The sequence below is a fragment of the Podarcis filfolensis genome, assembly GCF_964270895.1.
Source record: "Podarcis filfolensis genome assembly, chromosome: 3".
Lineage (NCBI taxonomy): Eukaryota > Metazoa > Chordata > Lepidosauria > Squamata > Lacertidae > Podarcis > Podarcis filfolensis.
In genome coordinates this window covers 99,147,831-99,164,119 of record NC_139606.1, presented here as the reverse complement: position 1 = coordinate 99,164,119, position 16,289 = coordinate 99,147,831, and the positions used below count along the sequence as shown (strand labels likewise).

The following is a 16,289-nucleotide window of genomic DNA, read 5'->3' as shown; positions in this document are numbered from 1 at the left end:
TCCTGGCACCATCCATGCAATGTAATATGGCTGGAAACTTCCATGTAATTGAGCCTGGGCATGGACACAGGGGTTAATAACAACACAAAGCTGCCCTTTCATTTCAGTGGGGTGCAGCAGTTGTAAGAGTTCTCTGATGGATCATACCCTTTCTTGACATGGTGATGTGTGAAAAAATACTTTGAAAAATATATCCAACTTTCATGAATCAGCTGCAGCACTACAACACAGTGGGACTAGAATTCTGACCAGGGAGTTCTTGGGCAAATGTGATTTTGCATGTTGGCCGCTTTGAGACTCCTTCTGGTAGTGATAAAGCGGGATATCAAATCCAAACTCCTCCTCCTCCTCCTCCTCCTCCTCCTCCTCTTCTTCTTCTCCTTCAGCTGCTGTTGTTTTTCCATGTGTTTCCTTGCCCCCTGCCCCTTATCAGAGTATTAAAGTTTGCTGAGAGGATAGGATTTGGTGTGTCCAGTGGCTAGGAGAGCCTTTCACTAGCTCCAGAGAAGACAACCAGAGCCATTTCCCGACCAGAATGGCCTGAACACAGTAGTCCAAGTAGTCCTTGCAGACCAAATTACAGCAATTACGGGCTGCCCTTGAAGTTGATCCAGAGGCTGCAACTAGTGCAAAAGACAGCAACTCATCTGCTCACCGGGGCAGTGTATTGCCATCATATCATGCTGCTGCTGAAAGAACTACACTGGTTCTCACTTAGCTATCAGGCTAAGTTCCAAGTGCTGCTGGTATAGGATACCTAACGGGTAGTCTCATACAATATATACACAGCTGATTGCTACGCTCTGCAGGAATGTGCATCTTGAAGATAATAGTTCATGAGGAAGTCCATTTTTCAGAATATAGGAATCAGGTCTACACTTTTGAATTCTCTCTCATTATATATCAATCATGTCCCTATTGTCTTTTAGATGCCTGTTGAAGACTTTTGTTTTGTTTTTTTTATAACAAGCCTTTTAAGTGGGGATATTTATCCCAGGTGGTATCTGGATTGGATTTGAAATTGTTTTTATATACATAGTTGTTTAATCATTGTTATACATGCAATTGTTTTCTGTATTCTTTTATTGTATTGTGAACTACTACTACTAACAAAAACAACCACCAACTTCATTTCTCAACAACCAACACAGGAGGAGACAAAGAAATACACTGCTGTTCAGACATAAATTTTAAAATGCAAATAGCACAGAACACTCCCACCTCTTCCCATTCAAGGTAGTAAAGCAAGAAAATCCTGCTGTTAAGGAGAAGTCAGCTCAAAAGAAAAATTAACCTGAATCAGCTCTTCCAGCTCCACTTAAAGTTGCTTTTAAAAAGAAAAACAAGCATTGTTAATAAAATTAGCACTGAAAGATACAAGTGATATGCTGATGTTAACATCTTGCTGAAATGAACAAGATATAGACAGGTAAGCACTACAGACCCTTGCAGCCTGTGCCACTATTCTGCAGCCAGGTTTTATTCAAGGATCACTAAGCCCGCTTCTCCCCAGCTTTTGCCCCCACTGATGGACTGCAACTCTCATCATTCCTGACCACTTGCCATGCTGACTGGAAAAGATGGGAGCTGCAGGTTCACCAATATCTGCAGGGCAATAGGTTGAGGAAGACTAGTATAAGCTATTATACTAGGCATAGGATTGGCTTGAAACTCACCTGCACGTTATCAAACGATGGGTGGGATTCAACAATTGAGCCCCATCAGCAGAAGCCCTGCACAAGGACCTCCATTTGTACGGGGCGGGGGGTTCCCCCCTCCCTTGAAATTGGCTCATGGTGTGTGTGTGCCAGGAGAAATGCCAGAACAGCAAGCAGGTGGAAGGAACAGGGATCATATTCCATCTGGTAAGTGGAAATGCTTTCCCATACGGAATAATCGCCTTAGCACAACACTGAATTCCTCTCCCTGGACTTTTTGTTCTCCTAGGTATTAGCTTCTGTGGAACAGCCATGCTAGTAGGTCGCCGCAAAGAGTTTAAACACAACGGGCATAGGATGGCGGGATGCCCAAGCCCTAAAGTTACGGTGCCTACTTATCTACGCAGCAACCTTTCTAAACAGCATAATCGCAAACACCTGCTAAGAAGGAAGTCTGGTTGATTTCAATGGGACTCATGCATTGCAAGTGGTTCTTCAAAGCTCTTGTTTGATCCCAGCTTCCAGCAGTGTGTGCCATATGAGAAACTCCACATCTTCGAAGGGAATCATGTGGAGAGGCTTCAAGACAGGAAGAGGCATTAAAAGTCAGGCAATCTTTCTGGGAAGCCTGTTCAAAGAACTTTCAGAAAAAGGCAAACTATAGGACCCCCCTCCCCCCAAAAAAAATTCTGCAGGAGTGAGGAAGGGCAGGCAATATTCTGGCGTAAGACTCTTTTTCTTACTCAGTTCAGAACTAGAAGTAAATAGCCAGGCAGGTTTTTTTCCCAAATACTGCCCAAGTACCATTATGAGCTGTTTAAGGGCCAATAAAGAGAACATGATAGTTTAGCAGATTCAGAGTGCTGGGTTGGAATTTGGGATGGGTTTACACTTCCCCTAAAAGGTACAGATATATAATCCTGGGGGATCTCTTCAAGACTTGGTACTATTGCTGGATTCAGAGGTAGTGATTGTGGCAGCCCAAAGTACCTTTCACCAGCTTAAGCTAGCCAAACTCCTCTCTCAGATTTTGATCTTTTATTTAAGCACTGGTTCCTGTGTACTTTAGGCAGAGCTGCTCTTGAAAACGGATTGGAGGCTTCAACTGGTGCAAAATGCAGTTGTTCATGTATTGATGAGTGTGAAAAGCCATCTCCCTAGTCTTCGTTTGCACTAATTCCTTATTTCTTTTCAGTAACACATTATTATTTGCAAAGGTGTTTTTTTTAACCCAATTCTGACTAGTGTAATTTCCCCTTCCTTCACTACTGTGGTTTAGCTCTCTTTCTGTATCCCCCTTTCATAGCTTTTATGACACTTTTCAAATAATTTTAAGTCATCTTGAAACTCGAAATTTAATTAGAAAAAGAAAAACCACTAGGCACATTTGGGTGCACAGGGTGGAGGAGAATAGTTCTTACATGCTCATCCTACTGTACATAGATCTTTATATTATTATTTTTTAGAACTTCCAAAAGAGTATTACAGTGGTACCTCGGGTTACAGATGCTTCAGGTTACAGACTCCGCTAACCCAGAAATAGTACCTTGGGTTAAGAACTTTGCTTCCGGATGAGAACAGAAATTGCGCTGCGGCACCGGGAGGCCCCATTTCTAGTTATGACCGGACCTCCGGAACAGATTATGGTTCTAAGTAGAGGTTCCACTTTACAAGGTAAGTCTAACAAAACACTTGAGCAGCAGAAAAAAATAATAACCAGCTAGATGTCCACACAACCACTTAAAACTGACAAAAAACAAACAGTTCTTTTTGGGGGTGAGTTGCTGAGGTTAATCAATACTGAAAACACTCAAACAGAGAACAGTCTTTGCACACGCAATGAATGGTTAGTGAGAGATTCAAGTGAATGTGTTTCAGGCACCACATGCAGAAGCAAGTATTGTTTTTAATCCCACAATATTATTTATTTATTTATTTATTTTATTGAATTTGTATAATGCCCTTTATCCGAAGATGTCAGATTGGAACATACCACATACTTGTGGCAGTAAGGACATATTATGTGCACAGGATCCACAGGTGTTGGATGTGAAGCGGCCTTTGGAATACTCTCCCTCTTATCTCCTCTCCCATGGTGTGATTTTAGCTTTCCAGTTGCAGAAGTAATTAAAGGTACCTTCCCAAAGAACGGTCAGTCACCAAGAGAACAAATTCTGAAGCAGAAGGGAGGACTCTAAAACTCGAATGAAGTGTAGCCTTGGGAAAGAACTTCAGACCAGACTGTTCATATCCTACTACCCTATCATTTATGCAACAAACGCATGTGAAATGACAACAAGCTGCTCTTGGAACTTCCTGTTCCAACAAGCTCTGCTTTGAAAATAAGTTTTTAAAACCTTTCACTTCTCGATTCCATATGCTATTGGATGTGTTTTGATATTCCCGTAATCAACAACCCCCCAAACCCCACCTGCACAATCTTTTTGCATGGGAAAGTTTTGCTCAGACCCTTTGGTTAGGATCACATGCAGCAAGAGAACAGCTGAATTTCAGTGGCCTGGACTTCCAGGACGTCTGCTCCCATTATTCCACACAGAGTTCTAATTTAGTCCCACATCATAGACTTGGTATGCTTAGAAGAGCTCCACGTATGGGATCATTTGCATGAATGTGCTATTTATAAATCCTGTTTTACACATCGCTTTTGTTTTTAAATACAGGATGTCATACAAGGCTTTGTTTATGTGGACTAACTGGTACCAGGTGGAGAATAATTTCACCAGCCACGTTTACATACGCTCGTTAAAAACCCTCCGTTCCCAGGCCAAGTGAACTGAGCTCCCACTGATCACCCTCACTGCTACAACAGGACCTATTCTTCCTTTTTGGAAACATGCAGCACATGTCCAAAGTTAGAATGTGTGTGTGTGTCCTGTCAGGTCTTAAGGACACGCATTTACACTATTTAGATGCACACTTCTCTAAAGGGGGGGGGGCCTCAGAAACAGGACCTGGGAAAGATGAAGGTTGATACTTAGTTATTTTTTTAAAAGGGTGTTCGTGTATGTGTAGGAGAAAATGTTCACCCAAATCTATAGGCATGCACCACTGCCACTTATTGCAGTGAATGTGCATTTTATAAGTGAAAATCAAACCTAACCTATTACAGTTTCAGTGCCCCAGTTCAGCTGTCAATCTCGCTGTTCTCTCAGATTCCATGCTGTTTCCTGTGAGGTTAAAAAGCACTTTCCAACTGACAAAAAGGAGACCCTCTGTAATGGATCTACATCTGTTTTGCTTAAACTGTTGCATACACAAACACACACACACATACGATAGGTCAGGAGGGAAAACTACAACTACTCCCAAGAGATGCAGTGATGCATGGCCAGAATCACATAGGTACAGTCTAGACAATACTACACTATCCGGCTAAATATTTGTTTATTGTGGAGCTCACATATTTATAAGTTCTGCTATGAAAATGAAGAATGCAAAAACCTAACATTTCACAGAGAATAGCTCAGGTCAAGGATCGAAACATGAGGTTCTCCAGGTGCGTTTGGTTTCCAACTCCCACCAGCCACAAATGGCCAAGGCAGAGATCATGCTAGTTGTTGTCTAAGTACCCCATCCTTGGTTCAGGATAACCTTTGCTCAGTGGAGAAATAAAATGTTGCAATTCCCTCGCATGCAGTCCAATGGAAATACTGAGCCATGAGATTCTGCCGCATGTCTGAATCAGCTGTAAGGAAGTATCTTGTGCATTTCAGATAGGAATCAGACGTGCTCATTCAGTTCCTTGGTGGTCAACCTCACATGGAAGGAGAATTCATCGTTTCTGGTTTACTAAGGTGGCAAACTGGGAACATGGGCATTTTCTGTGAAATTGTGTAAAGAGTATGTAATAATATGGTGTATATATAATACGGTGTAATAATAAATAGGGAATCTAGGTTATGCACTTTCTTGATTTACAGATACTCATTAAGAATCAATTAACTGCAGAATTACTCTTCCCTAAAACAAAGATTGCTTTAATGTTAAATACTTTTTTGTGTATTACTCATTATCATACTCTGATCAACCTCCCTGCTCCTAGTTATTTGGATGAATTATTATGGTCATTACAAAGGGGGAGTGCAAGCAGCACATGATGGATGACTGATGTCACCAGTGTAATTATGACCAGCGGCTTCAAAAAAATAAAATAAAAAATTAACTAATGCTGCCTGGTTGCTCTCTGAGGTTATACAGAGGTAACTCATTATGTAAAGAGAAGTGTGAGAGGGGAACTGTAATTCCTATAATCTCTGCATATTTATCTTATGCAAGTATTAATCTCTTTAATGAAATTACTTCCTGCAGTCAAATACCAAACCATATAGTGGCCTGAGAAACCACACTAAAGCCAGAAGAGCCATAAGTCTCCTCTCTCCCCCCAAAAAGGAAAGCCTTTGTAAACTACGGATTACATTACAGTGGTACCTCGCAAGACGAAATTAATTCGTTCTGCGAATTTTTTCGTCTTGCGAATTTTTCGTCTTGCGAAGCACGGATTCCCATAGGAATGCATTGAAAATCAATGCATTCAACAAACTTGCAAGACGTTTTCGTCTTGCGAAGCAAGCCCATAGGGAAATTCGTCTTGCGAAGCAACTCAAAAAACGAAAAACTCTTTCGTCTTGCGAGTTTTTCGTCTTACAAGGCATTCGTCTTGCGAGGTACCACTGTATCTGGTTTACGCTGCTCAGCTAAACAATCGTTTGTTCAGTCTTAAAGGCAGGCTTTGCTCATCATTCTGCACAGTGCTGACATAGTCTAGGTTATTCTGGGCACAGCTGGAAAAGGCAAGACATGCTCTGAGGTATCAGTTACCTGAAAAGGGAGACGCAAATCAGAAAAGCATTCAGAGTGTAGGTTTAATATAAAAATTGTGGGCCTGATCCAGACAACCCTGAAGAAAAGCAGTCACTAACTTCCCTTCATTTTTTGACACACGGTAACTACAGTTTGCAAAACTTATCTATATGTGCATCTTCTCACTTATAATGAACAAGCCTAACATATTTGCAAGTGTTTTAAGCTACCTCTCAAGACAGCATTACAGGTTGGGTCTTTTCTTTCTTTTTTAGAAATTAAAATTAAAACCTCTAGAGGCACAAGTTGTTATTTGCTGCTTTTATTTGCCATTCATTCACCCAGCTTGCACATAATGCCATAGCTAAGTGTAAACACAAGGAGAAGGGGACGACAGAGGACGAGATGGTTGGACAGTGTTCTCAAAGCTACCAGCATGAGTTTGACCAAATTGCGGAAAGCAGTGGAAGACAGGAGTGCCTGGCGTGCTCTGGTCCATGGGGTCACGAAGGGTTGGGCACAACTAAACAACAACAAAGTGTAAACAAGCAACTTTCTTTGGATGACAACCATCCTACCACAATCTTCCTTTCATCCTGTCAAATGAAAATATTGAATCTGGAACTCCAAAAAATAAAAAAAATCACCTTCTCAGCTCCTTTGTCAGAATAATCACTTCCACTATTTCTAAAGTTCATGGTGCGAGGGGCATTATTCATGCAGCCAAAATGGCAGCATCAACCCACAAGACAGCGAAATCTTCAGCCCTAGGGGAACTTTAAGGAGGAGAAAAACCTAAGCTGGACAAAATGGCCAAATAAGAACTCAGCAACCTCAATAAATTTAACCACCACCATCTCAATATCTGTGAAATACTGACTAAATGTTGGGTGAAGAAACCAAACCAAGCAGACTGGAATGGAGCTGGGATCCTAAGCAGGAAGTATTCTACCCTGCAATATATTGTTGCTGGTCCAACTTGGTTTTATTTAATATCGAAGGTATTAATAGGAATAAAGGGGAAATTGTTTTATGAGTTAGGTGTATACCCCACTCTTCATCTGAGGAGCTTAGATCAATTTCCACACAGTTCGAGAGTTATCCCATCTGGGAACCTTTAGACTCAAGACTCTTTGAACAGCACACTGCACACTTTCTTATGTACCAACTATAATTCTTTCAGGCATCAGTCCTACACGAGGCCAATTCAGTACTGGTTTGAGGTTTGTTTTGTTTGTTTTTACTATCAAAGGGTATATAAATGTTATGGAATAAATACATTTCATGATACCAGGTGAAGCACCTAGGATTATTTTTCAGAATCAAGGACTAAAGTTGAAGATACATAACACCTGATAGAAAAAAAACACATTTGTTCTCAAAATCTTGTTGTTTCCTCATCTTTCCCCACTACCCTAACAAACAAGAAAAATGATATCATATGTGAGCAATAAACACTCCTAAAGACTTTGCGGGAGTATGCTTCATCACTGAAACCTGGGCCACAAATTTAGACCTGTGATGTGAACCTTACTCTCACTGCTAGTTCTCTTAAAAATAAAATAACAATTAGTATTAAGAGACACAGCAACCATAGTATGCACAATATTCAAATAAAGGCTTGAACACTGGTCTTTGTAGATATTCTTGCTTTCATGCCTGGGACTTAAGCAGGAAACATTTCAGGCCACTAGGTTCCCGTGGTTCTTATACATAGGGTGTTTAAGTCAAGCAATTTCCAGCCCTACAACTGGTGCTTAATTGTGGCAGTAGGGTGAACAGCTGTGAAATATTTCCCTAATCATGACCTTACACTAAAAATGGCTTTGTTTTGTATTCGGGTTCTATGAAAGATCTGGTGCATACAGCACTATCCTCTAGAAGTGGCACCTATAGACAGATCCTTATTGCCTGGTGGATAGTTTTAACAGTAACTTACAGAGAGTAACTGTCACCACCAGGAAAATGATTTTCCAGAATATGTATCTGTCCACAGTAAGACCATAAGAATATATGGAGTGGACTGTATTAGTTATTTTGCTTTCACCAGTTTGATTTGTAATGTCAGATTGTAATCAAAATTACAGGTTGCATTGCAAACCTCTTTGATCCTACATTATTAATTTGGCTCAACCACAAATGAATTGATTTTGCACAACATTGATCCACAGATGACCTTTCAGTGTCCTCCCCTACTGTTTCGTTAAGTGCAGAAATGTGTGACAGGATGTGACCCATACTACTTCTATGTTAATTGTGGCTACAGCACAAAACATACTTACTTGCAGGGAGTCAAACTGAACTGATAAAAAAGTTTGTTTGTGAACCAAAACAGAACCAGAACTTCTATAAAATGTTTTTTCCAACTTTACTCAGACCATAGCCTTAAAATAAAATCAGGTGACCGGTTTAAAATGAGTGATCAACTTTTTTTCAAGTGTTAAAAATGAACAACAGCAAACACCCACCAGCTTCCCAAGTAAAATGAAATTGTGAACATGTACAATTAAAGCCCGATAGCTATTTTATGCATTCCTCCCCCACAATTATACAAATGTTGCTTCTGCATAGGCTTCTATACTCTGCCCTCCTAAAAAGGTCGAAACGACCTTTTATGTTAAGGGTACAACTCACTTTAAATAAAAAAACATGCTACAAATGGAACTATTTCCACTGTTATTTTCATCTAAAAGCATCCTTTATAATATCTGTGGGTTATGTCTGATCTAGTGCTAATGAATTAGGTCACTTAAAAGTTGCTTTGCTCATGAAATGAAACACAACCAGTTACCAAACCTGTACTGGGGTGAACTGGAATAGCATACAAAGCAAGGTTACAGGTGTCAAAATAAATACAAATGCAACGTACATGTCAGTCACAGGCAAACTGGGTTCCCCGCTTGCTTACCTGTAAGCACAAATATTTCTAGGGCTGTAGACCGACATGTGGCATGTGCAACTTAAGCTCCTCATTCAACTTTAACCAACCCTTCCCCAACTATGTTTAGTGCTTTTTTTGTTGAAAAATAATAGTCCTTAAAAAGTTGTTACCAAAGCCCACAAATGTAACCCAGTGCCAGCAGTATCAACAGGATTTGGATTTGCAATCTCCAATATGGAACTCAGTGGAAACAAAGAAGGTGAATCTCTTGCCTCCCTCCACTCCATTTCCTGCCACATATCTGCCTAATCCAAGGGAACAAATTTTATCCTGCATGAGAATACTTAACTTCTTGTATTAGCAAGCATTCTAAACCACAAAACTCCAACTAACCCCCACCCCCACCCCAGGATTTCAGCACCTTTGTATTACATATTGTGCTATCATTGTTTTTTGTTGTTTTTGCAGCACTGAACATTACTTACAGAATTTATTTATTTTTAAGTGTGTTTTTTCCTACCAATAAAAGTAAGTGTGGAAAGGTGTAACTTTTGTTGGTGTACAAAGCAGTTTCTATTTTAACATTTTATATCTTTCTGCAGAAGTCATTTTCTCTTCATCTTAATGCTCTAAAACTGCCCCCCCCAAAAGAAAAGAACCTGCCTTTTTTTACACATGTATTAATCTGGACAAATCAGCAAGATGAACATTTCTATACTCACTTATCATTAGGTGCATTTGTAAAATAGGGTTGCATTTGGAGCTCCTCCACATTTTGTTTTGGCTCTGTACTCTTGGCCCAATATTTCTAAACAACCACTGCAAAAATTCTATGAACCAAGAGCTTCTATAGGCAGCTTTCTGCTATATACACAGATCTAGCTACTGATAATGATGTATGCATATGAAGTTGTGCTGAGATGCTTCAGTAATTGCAGATTAACGATCACAAGAAAGCCAGGAATAAATTGGTCTGGAAAATATCACATGCTGTGCAGAAATACAAACCGTGCTGCGAATGCTCAAGGCTGCAGCATACATAATGACTTATTGTGCATAGATGTTTTACGGTACTACTTCCTGAGGGGGCCCCCTATGCAATCCAAAACTTTCCTCTAGGGGTTCAACCTTTCACTGAAAGTTAAGTCTAACTGAAGCATCTTGCACACAAATATGGAAACATGTTTAACACATGCTGAATGTTAAAATTCAATGATACAACAGGTTCTCCCCCGCCCCTTTCCAAGCATGCAATATTCAGATTTATTTCATGGGAGGGGATTTTTCATACCGCAAGAGTAGTCTCACCAAACGAAATCGTTTGGTTTCTGCTTCCCATTGTACATGAAAGGCATTAACTAGCAAAAAACAGATTTCCTTTAAGGCTAGGAAAGAACTAAGACTGCAAAGAGGTAAATTACTTTTCTTCAAACTTTGTATGTATTTGTGAAGGAAGTTGTAGAGGAAGATTTACAAAAAATAAAATAAAAAAACAAGGTTTGGGGGGGAAGAGAAGAGAGAGAGATAGTCCTTTCCCCTTGTGGGTTAGCAAGAAACTGCGGTGGCTGTACTGGTGTTCCCAATTAAAGCAGGGGGAGGGAGGGAAAGAAGTTATACTTTACCAGTGCAGAAGTTCATAAGCGCTGATGAATTGCACACCGAAGCAAGGCAAGGCAACGCGTCTTCCATTCCTGCCACCTACGTTACGAGCCGCGAACCAGTTCTGTCTGCGTTCCCTGCTTGCTGCCTTTCCCAGAGTTTCACGGCAATCCCGAGTTTTCCAAATCAGACAACATACTTTAAATATTCTGAGGAAATCCTGCCAGTCCAGATGGCCCGCCACAAAAGCACTTATGCAGAGCACAAGCAAGAAGTCCCGACAATCAGCTTTGCTCCTTCCGAGCCCTGGAACTCTACTGAGCAAAAGAGCTTTCTGCGTTTGAGAGCGAGCGTGTGTGTGTGTGTGTGTGCTAGAGAGAGAGAGGGAGAGAGGCAGAAGGGGGTGGGATACATAAGGGGAGAGGGGGAAGAAAATCTGAGACTGCTGTAAGGAGTGGCTAAACCTTAGACGTCACAAATACACTAGTAGAGGCACTTACTAGCACAGACACAACACAGTAATCTGTCTTGCAGAACAAAGTAAGAATTAAAGAGCTCACTAAGGGCTAAAAGTTTGCTTTCTCTTCTTTCTTTTTTTAAAACGTTGGTGATTAAGCAGGCTATATGATGATATTATTATTATTATTATTATTATTATTATTAATCTAGCAGGCTGAGTTGACTGGGACATAATACAGATCCATCTTTTGTTCAAAGCAACTGAAACAAGAGATTGCATTCTGAGCCCTGAATCTTAAACTCCTTTTTTTTCTTCACATCAGGCTGAATCGCTGCCACAATTTGCACAGGCAGCTTAACAGATCTCTACCCATGTGAGCCATCCTGGACCCTGTGATTATCATCGGAGGCTCTTCTTCATCTGTCTCTTCCACAAGAAGGGTGGAAACGTGAGAACGGGCCCTTTCCATGGTGGCTCTCTGCTTGCGGAACGCTCTCCCCATGGAGGCTCACCTGACACCTTCGCTACATATCTTTAGGCGCCAAGCAAAAACATCCCTCCTTTCCCAGACCTTTGGCTAATTTAACAAACTGTAGCCAATGGGGGGTATTGTTTTTGTTTCATACTATGGTATGTATTTTTGTGTTTCTATATTGTAAGCCACCTATGATCCTCAGTATAATTTTTTTTAATGTTGGCGGAATCCTTCTGTCTCAAGAGACAATGGAGTGCGTCTCCAGAGCTGAAATTAAACTGCTGGGAGAATCAGAGAGCCTGCTATGGCTGGAGAGATCGGTAACTCATTAAGGTTGCCTCCCGCATGGCTTTTGCTGTGTTATCAACACAGGAGTGATGTCTCCGGGGTGCAAGCATGGGCAGTGTGTATGCCCAGATGACAAGACCCCACTTTTAGCATCGCTGATGTGGTCCAAAGTAAAGCAGAACAATACATTTGGCACCAGCTTAGCTGCAAGCTGCCAGAAAGAGGTGTAACATGATCAACCGTCTTAGGGAGTCCACTCCGGATTTGCACAGGGTTTACTACTTAGCCTTTTCTTTTCCCAAAGATGTCCCACAGATCAGCCGATAAGACGTTAAATAAACAAATGAACAAATAATCCAGAATTCCTGCAGCATCATAATAAGGAGATGGGCGATTTGGCCCCTTCATTTGTTGGGCATTTTTACTCCTTAGGGTAGGGTAGTGATAAAGCAGGATATCAGATCCAAACTCTTCTTCTTCTTCTATTACGGTCAGAGAACTCATAATTTGATTTATAAAATATATAGTTCTACAATTAGTCACTTCAGGGAAAGACGCAAATAAAGGGGCAATATTTTATTTTTACTTTTAAAAATGAGAAATAAAGTCAAAAGGTATGCCAAGGGAGAGCTGTACTTCCTATGAATGCACCTAGAAAATAAAAAATAAATAGACACTAGTGGTTTGAAATCATGTTAAGTCAATGTTGATAAAAAAATATTATCATGTGCTTTCTAAAAGCATGACTTGGGGCTTAAACACTTGAAGTGGCACCTCTTCTGCTAGGCCCACTAGCAAGTGAAGCTTTTGGGAAGTGGGCTTCGGGCAGCGGTTTCTTAGTAGTGGTCCCCCAGCTATGCCTTTTTCCTATTTTGCCTCCTTATTGACTAGCATTAGCTACAGTCTTCTTTCTTTGTGCAAGGGTATTGCCAGCCAGGGGTACTGCAGCTGTTGCTGCTGATATAATTATGGTTTTAGTGTTTTGATATTTAGGGATGTTTATGATTATAGCAGGTGGTGCTGTGGGTAAAACCTCAGCGCCTAGGACTTGCTGATCGCATGGTCGGCGGTTCGAATCCCCGCGGCGGGGTGCGCTCCCGTCGTTCGGTCCCAGCGCCTGCCAACCTAGCAGTTCGAAAGCACCCCCGGGTGCAAGTAGATAAATAGAGACCGCTTACCAGCGGGAAGGTAAACGGCATTCCGTGTGCTGCGTTGGCTCGCCAGATGCAGCTTGTCACGCTGGCCACGTGACCCGGAAGTGTCTGCGGACAGCGTTGGCTCCCGGCCTATAGAGTGAGATGAGCGCACAACCCTAGAGTCTGTCAAGACTGGCCCGTACGGGCAGGGGTACCTTTACCTTTATGATTATAGCATACCATGCACGTGCCCCAGAAAAAAAACAGGACATCCAGGTTTTTGCCCTGGCGAGAGCACAGTGGTCATTTTGGTGGCCGTGGTCTCACACGGAACCCCAAAACATGTGTTTTTGGGTGCTGTGAGAGCACAGCCCCCCCAAAAGCACATCTTTGGGGCACCATGATCTCACACGGGTCACTTAACCCATACAGGAGCACTTATGGGAAGAAGTACATCACCATTTTGGGAATCAACATGTTGAAGGGTATGGTATAGTTGAATTGTAGTTTGCATATAGCTGTGGCATTTGCTATGTAGCTACTACTACAAGTCATCCTGGTACCATTACTGATGAAAGGCAGCCAACAGATCCAACAAATTAGTGATAAAAGAAGATCCACGTCGAAAGATCAATATGCGTAGCAAACAAGCTGCACCTAGGCAGACTTGCTCACACACATAAACAGAATTATCCAACACAGTCGGTTTGAAAAGGCATTAAGTCTGTGGTTTTACATCTAGTGTGGTTGGACAGAAGACTGCAAATGGCTGGAAGAGACCCAAGTTGGAATTCCCGCTTAACCATGAAGAAGCACATTGGGCAAACTTTGGTCGATTTCACTCTCTCAATCCGGCCAACCTCACGCAACCATTGTAAGGATGACATGGGATTTCCCCATGTACAAAAGCATCAAGGAAGAAGGAGAAGATGCAAATAAGGCTGAATGATGCATCTACAGCTGCAGCGTTTTAATTTAGAAGGAGGGGGCAACACATGCACAAACAAGAATTTGCACCGAGTTGGAGAGGCATAGTAACTCCCAACAATTGGAGGGGTGGGGGGGAAGGAGAGATGCAGGTTTCTCAAGATTATCATTTCATTAAGTGTGTGCGAGAACTCATATTACAACTGCACTACAGTCCATTTAATATGATCATGCTTTTGTCTGACTTGCAAAATTGAGCAGAGCCAGAGGAAAGTTAATGAATGCAACATGTGTTCACTCTTTTGGTAGCCGTGCCTAAAGCCAACTGGCAGAACGATCACAGCAAGATAAATGTCAAAACAAAGCAATCTTACTGTGTGGAGAACTCTCCACCCCCAACATCTCTTAAATATGTTAAAAGAAATTTACATCTCTCCAAGCGCTTAGCCATCGAAATGCAAGATTTTAATACAAAGAAAAAGGAACCCTAGAAAAGAACTAGCATAATGGCTAACAAAGATACACGTCTTTTTTTATTCATAAATGGGTGTGTAGCATCTAATACAGTAGTGAATTAGTGCATTACTGCAGCACTGTTCTCTCACACTTAATATAACCATGCATTTTAAAAAGCCCTCAGTTGTCATCACATTTCAGTGCACTGATTTACTCACTCCAACAGAGCTTACTGGGGATCACTGAATTCTAGAGAGGCAAAATCAGGTTAAACTGGCATTACAGTTAATTACTAATGTTTTACAAGACAGCGATTGTCAGAAAGATAGAGTAAATAAAATGCTTATACTACACTACATGCAACAACAAGAAATGTGCTGCAGAGTTAGAAATACTAAATGGTCATGTTCCACAGTAAGTATCAATTGTCACCTGTGGAAGCAGATAATAACTTTTCCAGTTTTCAAGACTCCCATTGTTCTAGGTGCATTTTGAGACAGGGAATTTCATTAGCACGAGCGGTTTCTGAGCTCTGGGCGCAGTACTGCGCCTATGATTTCAGATTAAAACTGCAGAGTGGAAGGAAAGGAAGACCTTTTTCTGCTTGCCCACTTCCAGCTACTCTCTGAAGACTGGAGAAGAGACCTCTATTAAGAATATTAGGGGGTGAGCAGGGGAAGGACTAGAACATAATATTTTAGCTGCAGTTAAATAATTTTCAGCTTTGTACAGCGGACGCTCGGGTTGTGAACGTGATCCGTGTGGGATGCACGTTCGCAACCCACAGCGTCCACAACCCACAGCGGCGTGTCTGCGCACACGCGGGTTGTGATTCAGCGCTTCTGCGCATGCGCAACGCGCAATTTAGTGCTTCTGCACATGCGTGACTGCTGAAACCCGGAAGTAACCCGTTCCAATACTTCCGGGTTTCGGCAGTCCGCAACCTGAAAAATCACAACCTGAAGTGTCTGTAACCCGAGGTATGACTGTATTCTTATTATAAAAAAGCATACCTAGACATTCCATTGTTGCACCCATAACCTAGGTTTAAGGTCCTATTTTGCTCCTAGTTTTCATGTCTCTAACCTTCCAGAATTTCTTTTTGAGTTGCTACAAGAAGCAACAGTAGGGAAGGTCCCTACTATGCATATAGCCTCCTACTCACTCAAGTCTTGATCCAATACTTTATCCTTGAAATTCCAATGGCACTCCCTTCACCCATAAATTACAAGTTCAAATGTGGGCAAGTTTTGTGAACTCTGTGGCTGTCCAACGCTGTCTCCTTCGTATGTGTGTGCACGTGCATGCACTTGTGTGTGTTTGTGTGTGTGAATGAGTAGACCACTAATGTATCTGCTTAAAGTAATGAACCTTATTCACATCTTTTCTGCCTCTCTTTGCCCCACCCTCCAGGGTACATACTGGCTTGTAATACTCACCCTCCCCCAGCAGTTAGGTTTATTGCAGGATGCGTAAACAAAATAGCTCTGCTAAACCATTTCCTTTAGATAGGTTTAAATGTTCCTGTTTATGGAGGTATGAGGCATACACCCACGTCAAAACAAACCACTATCTCCCGTAACTCATA

The 16,289-nt window shown here is 41.5% G+C and overlaps 1 protein-coding gene across 10 annotated transcripts in view; it reads right to left on the bottom strand.

The window, feature by feature from the left end:
* Window positions 1-16,289, bottom strand: part of EML4 (EMAP like 4) — a 158,119-nt gene that overhangs the window by 76,208 nt on the left and 65,622 nt on the right. For 3 of the 10 annotated variants that reach the window (XM_083605009.1, XM_083605016.1, XM_083605017.1), the window contains exon 1: window positions 10,983-11,339. The exons of 5 other annotated variants lie outside the window; for them this stretch is intronic. In XM_083605009.1, the coding sequence (XP_083461135.1) occupies window positions 10,983-11,049 (67 nt within the window). In that variant the 5' untranslated portion in view covers window positions 11,050-11,339. Of the gene's footprint in view, window positions 1-10,982; window positions 11,399-16,289 lie in introns of those variants that run through there. 2 more of the 10 variants (XM_083605015.1, XM_083605012.1) reach the window with 2 other exon arrangements.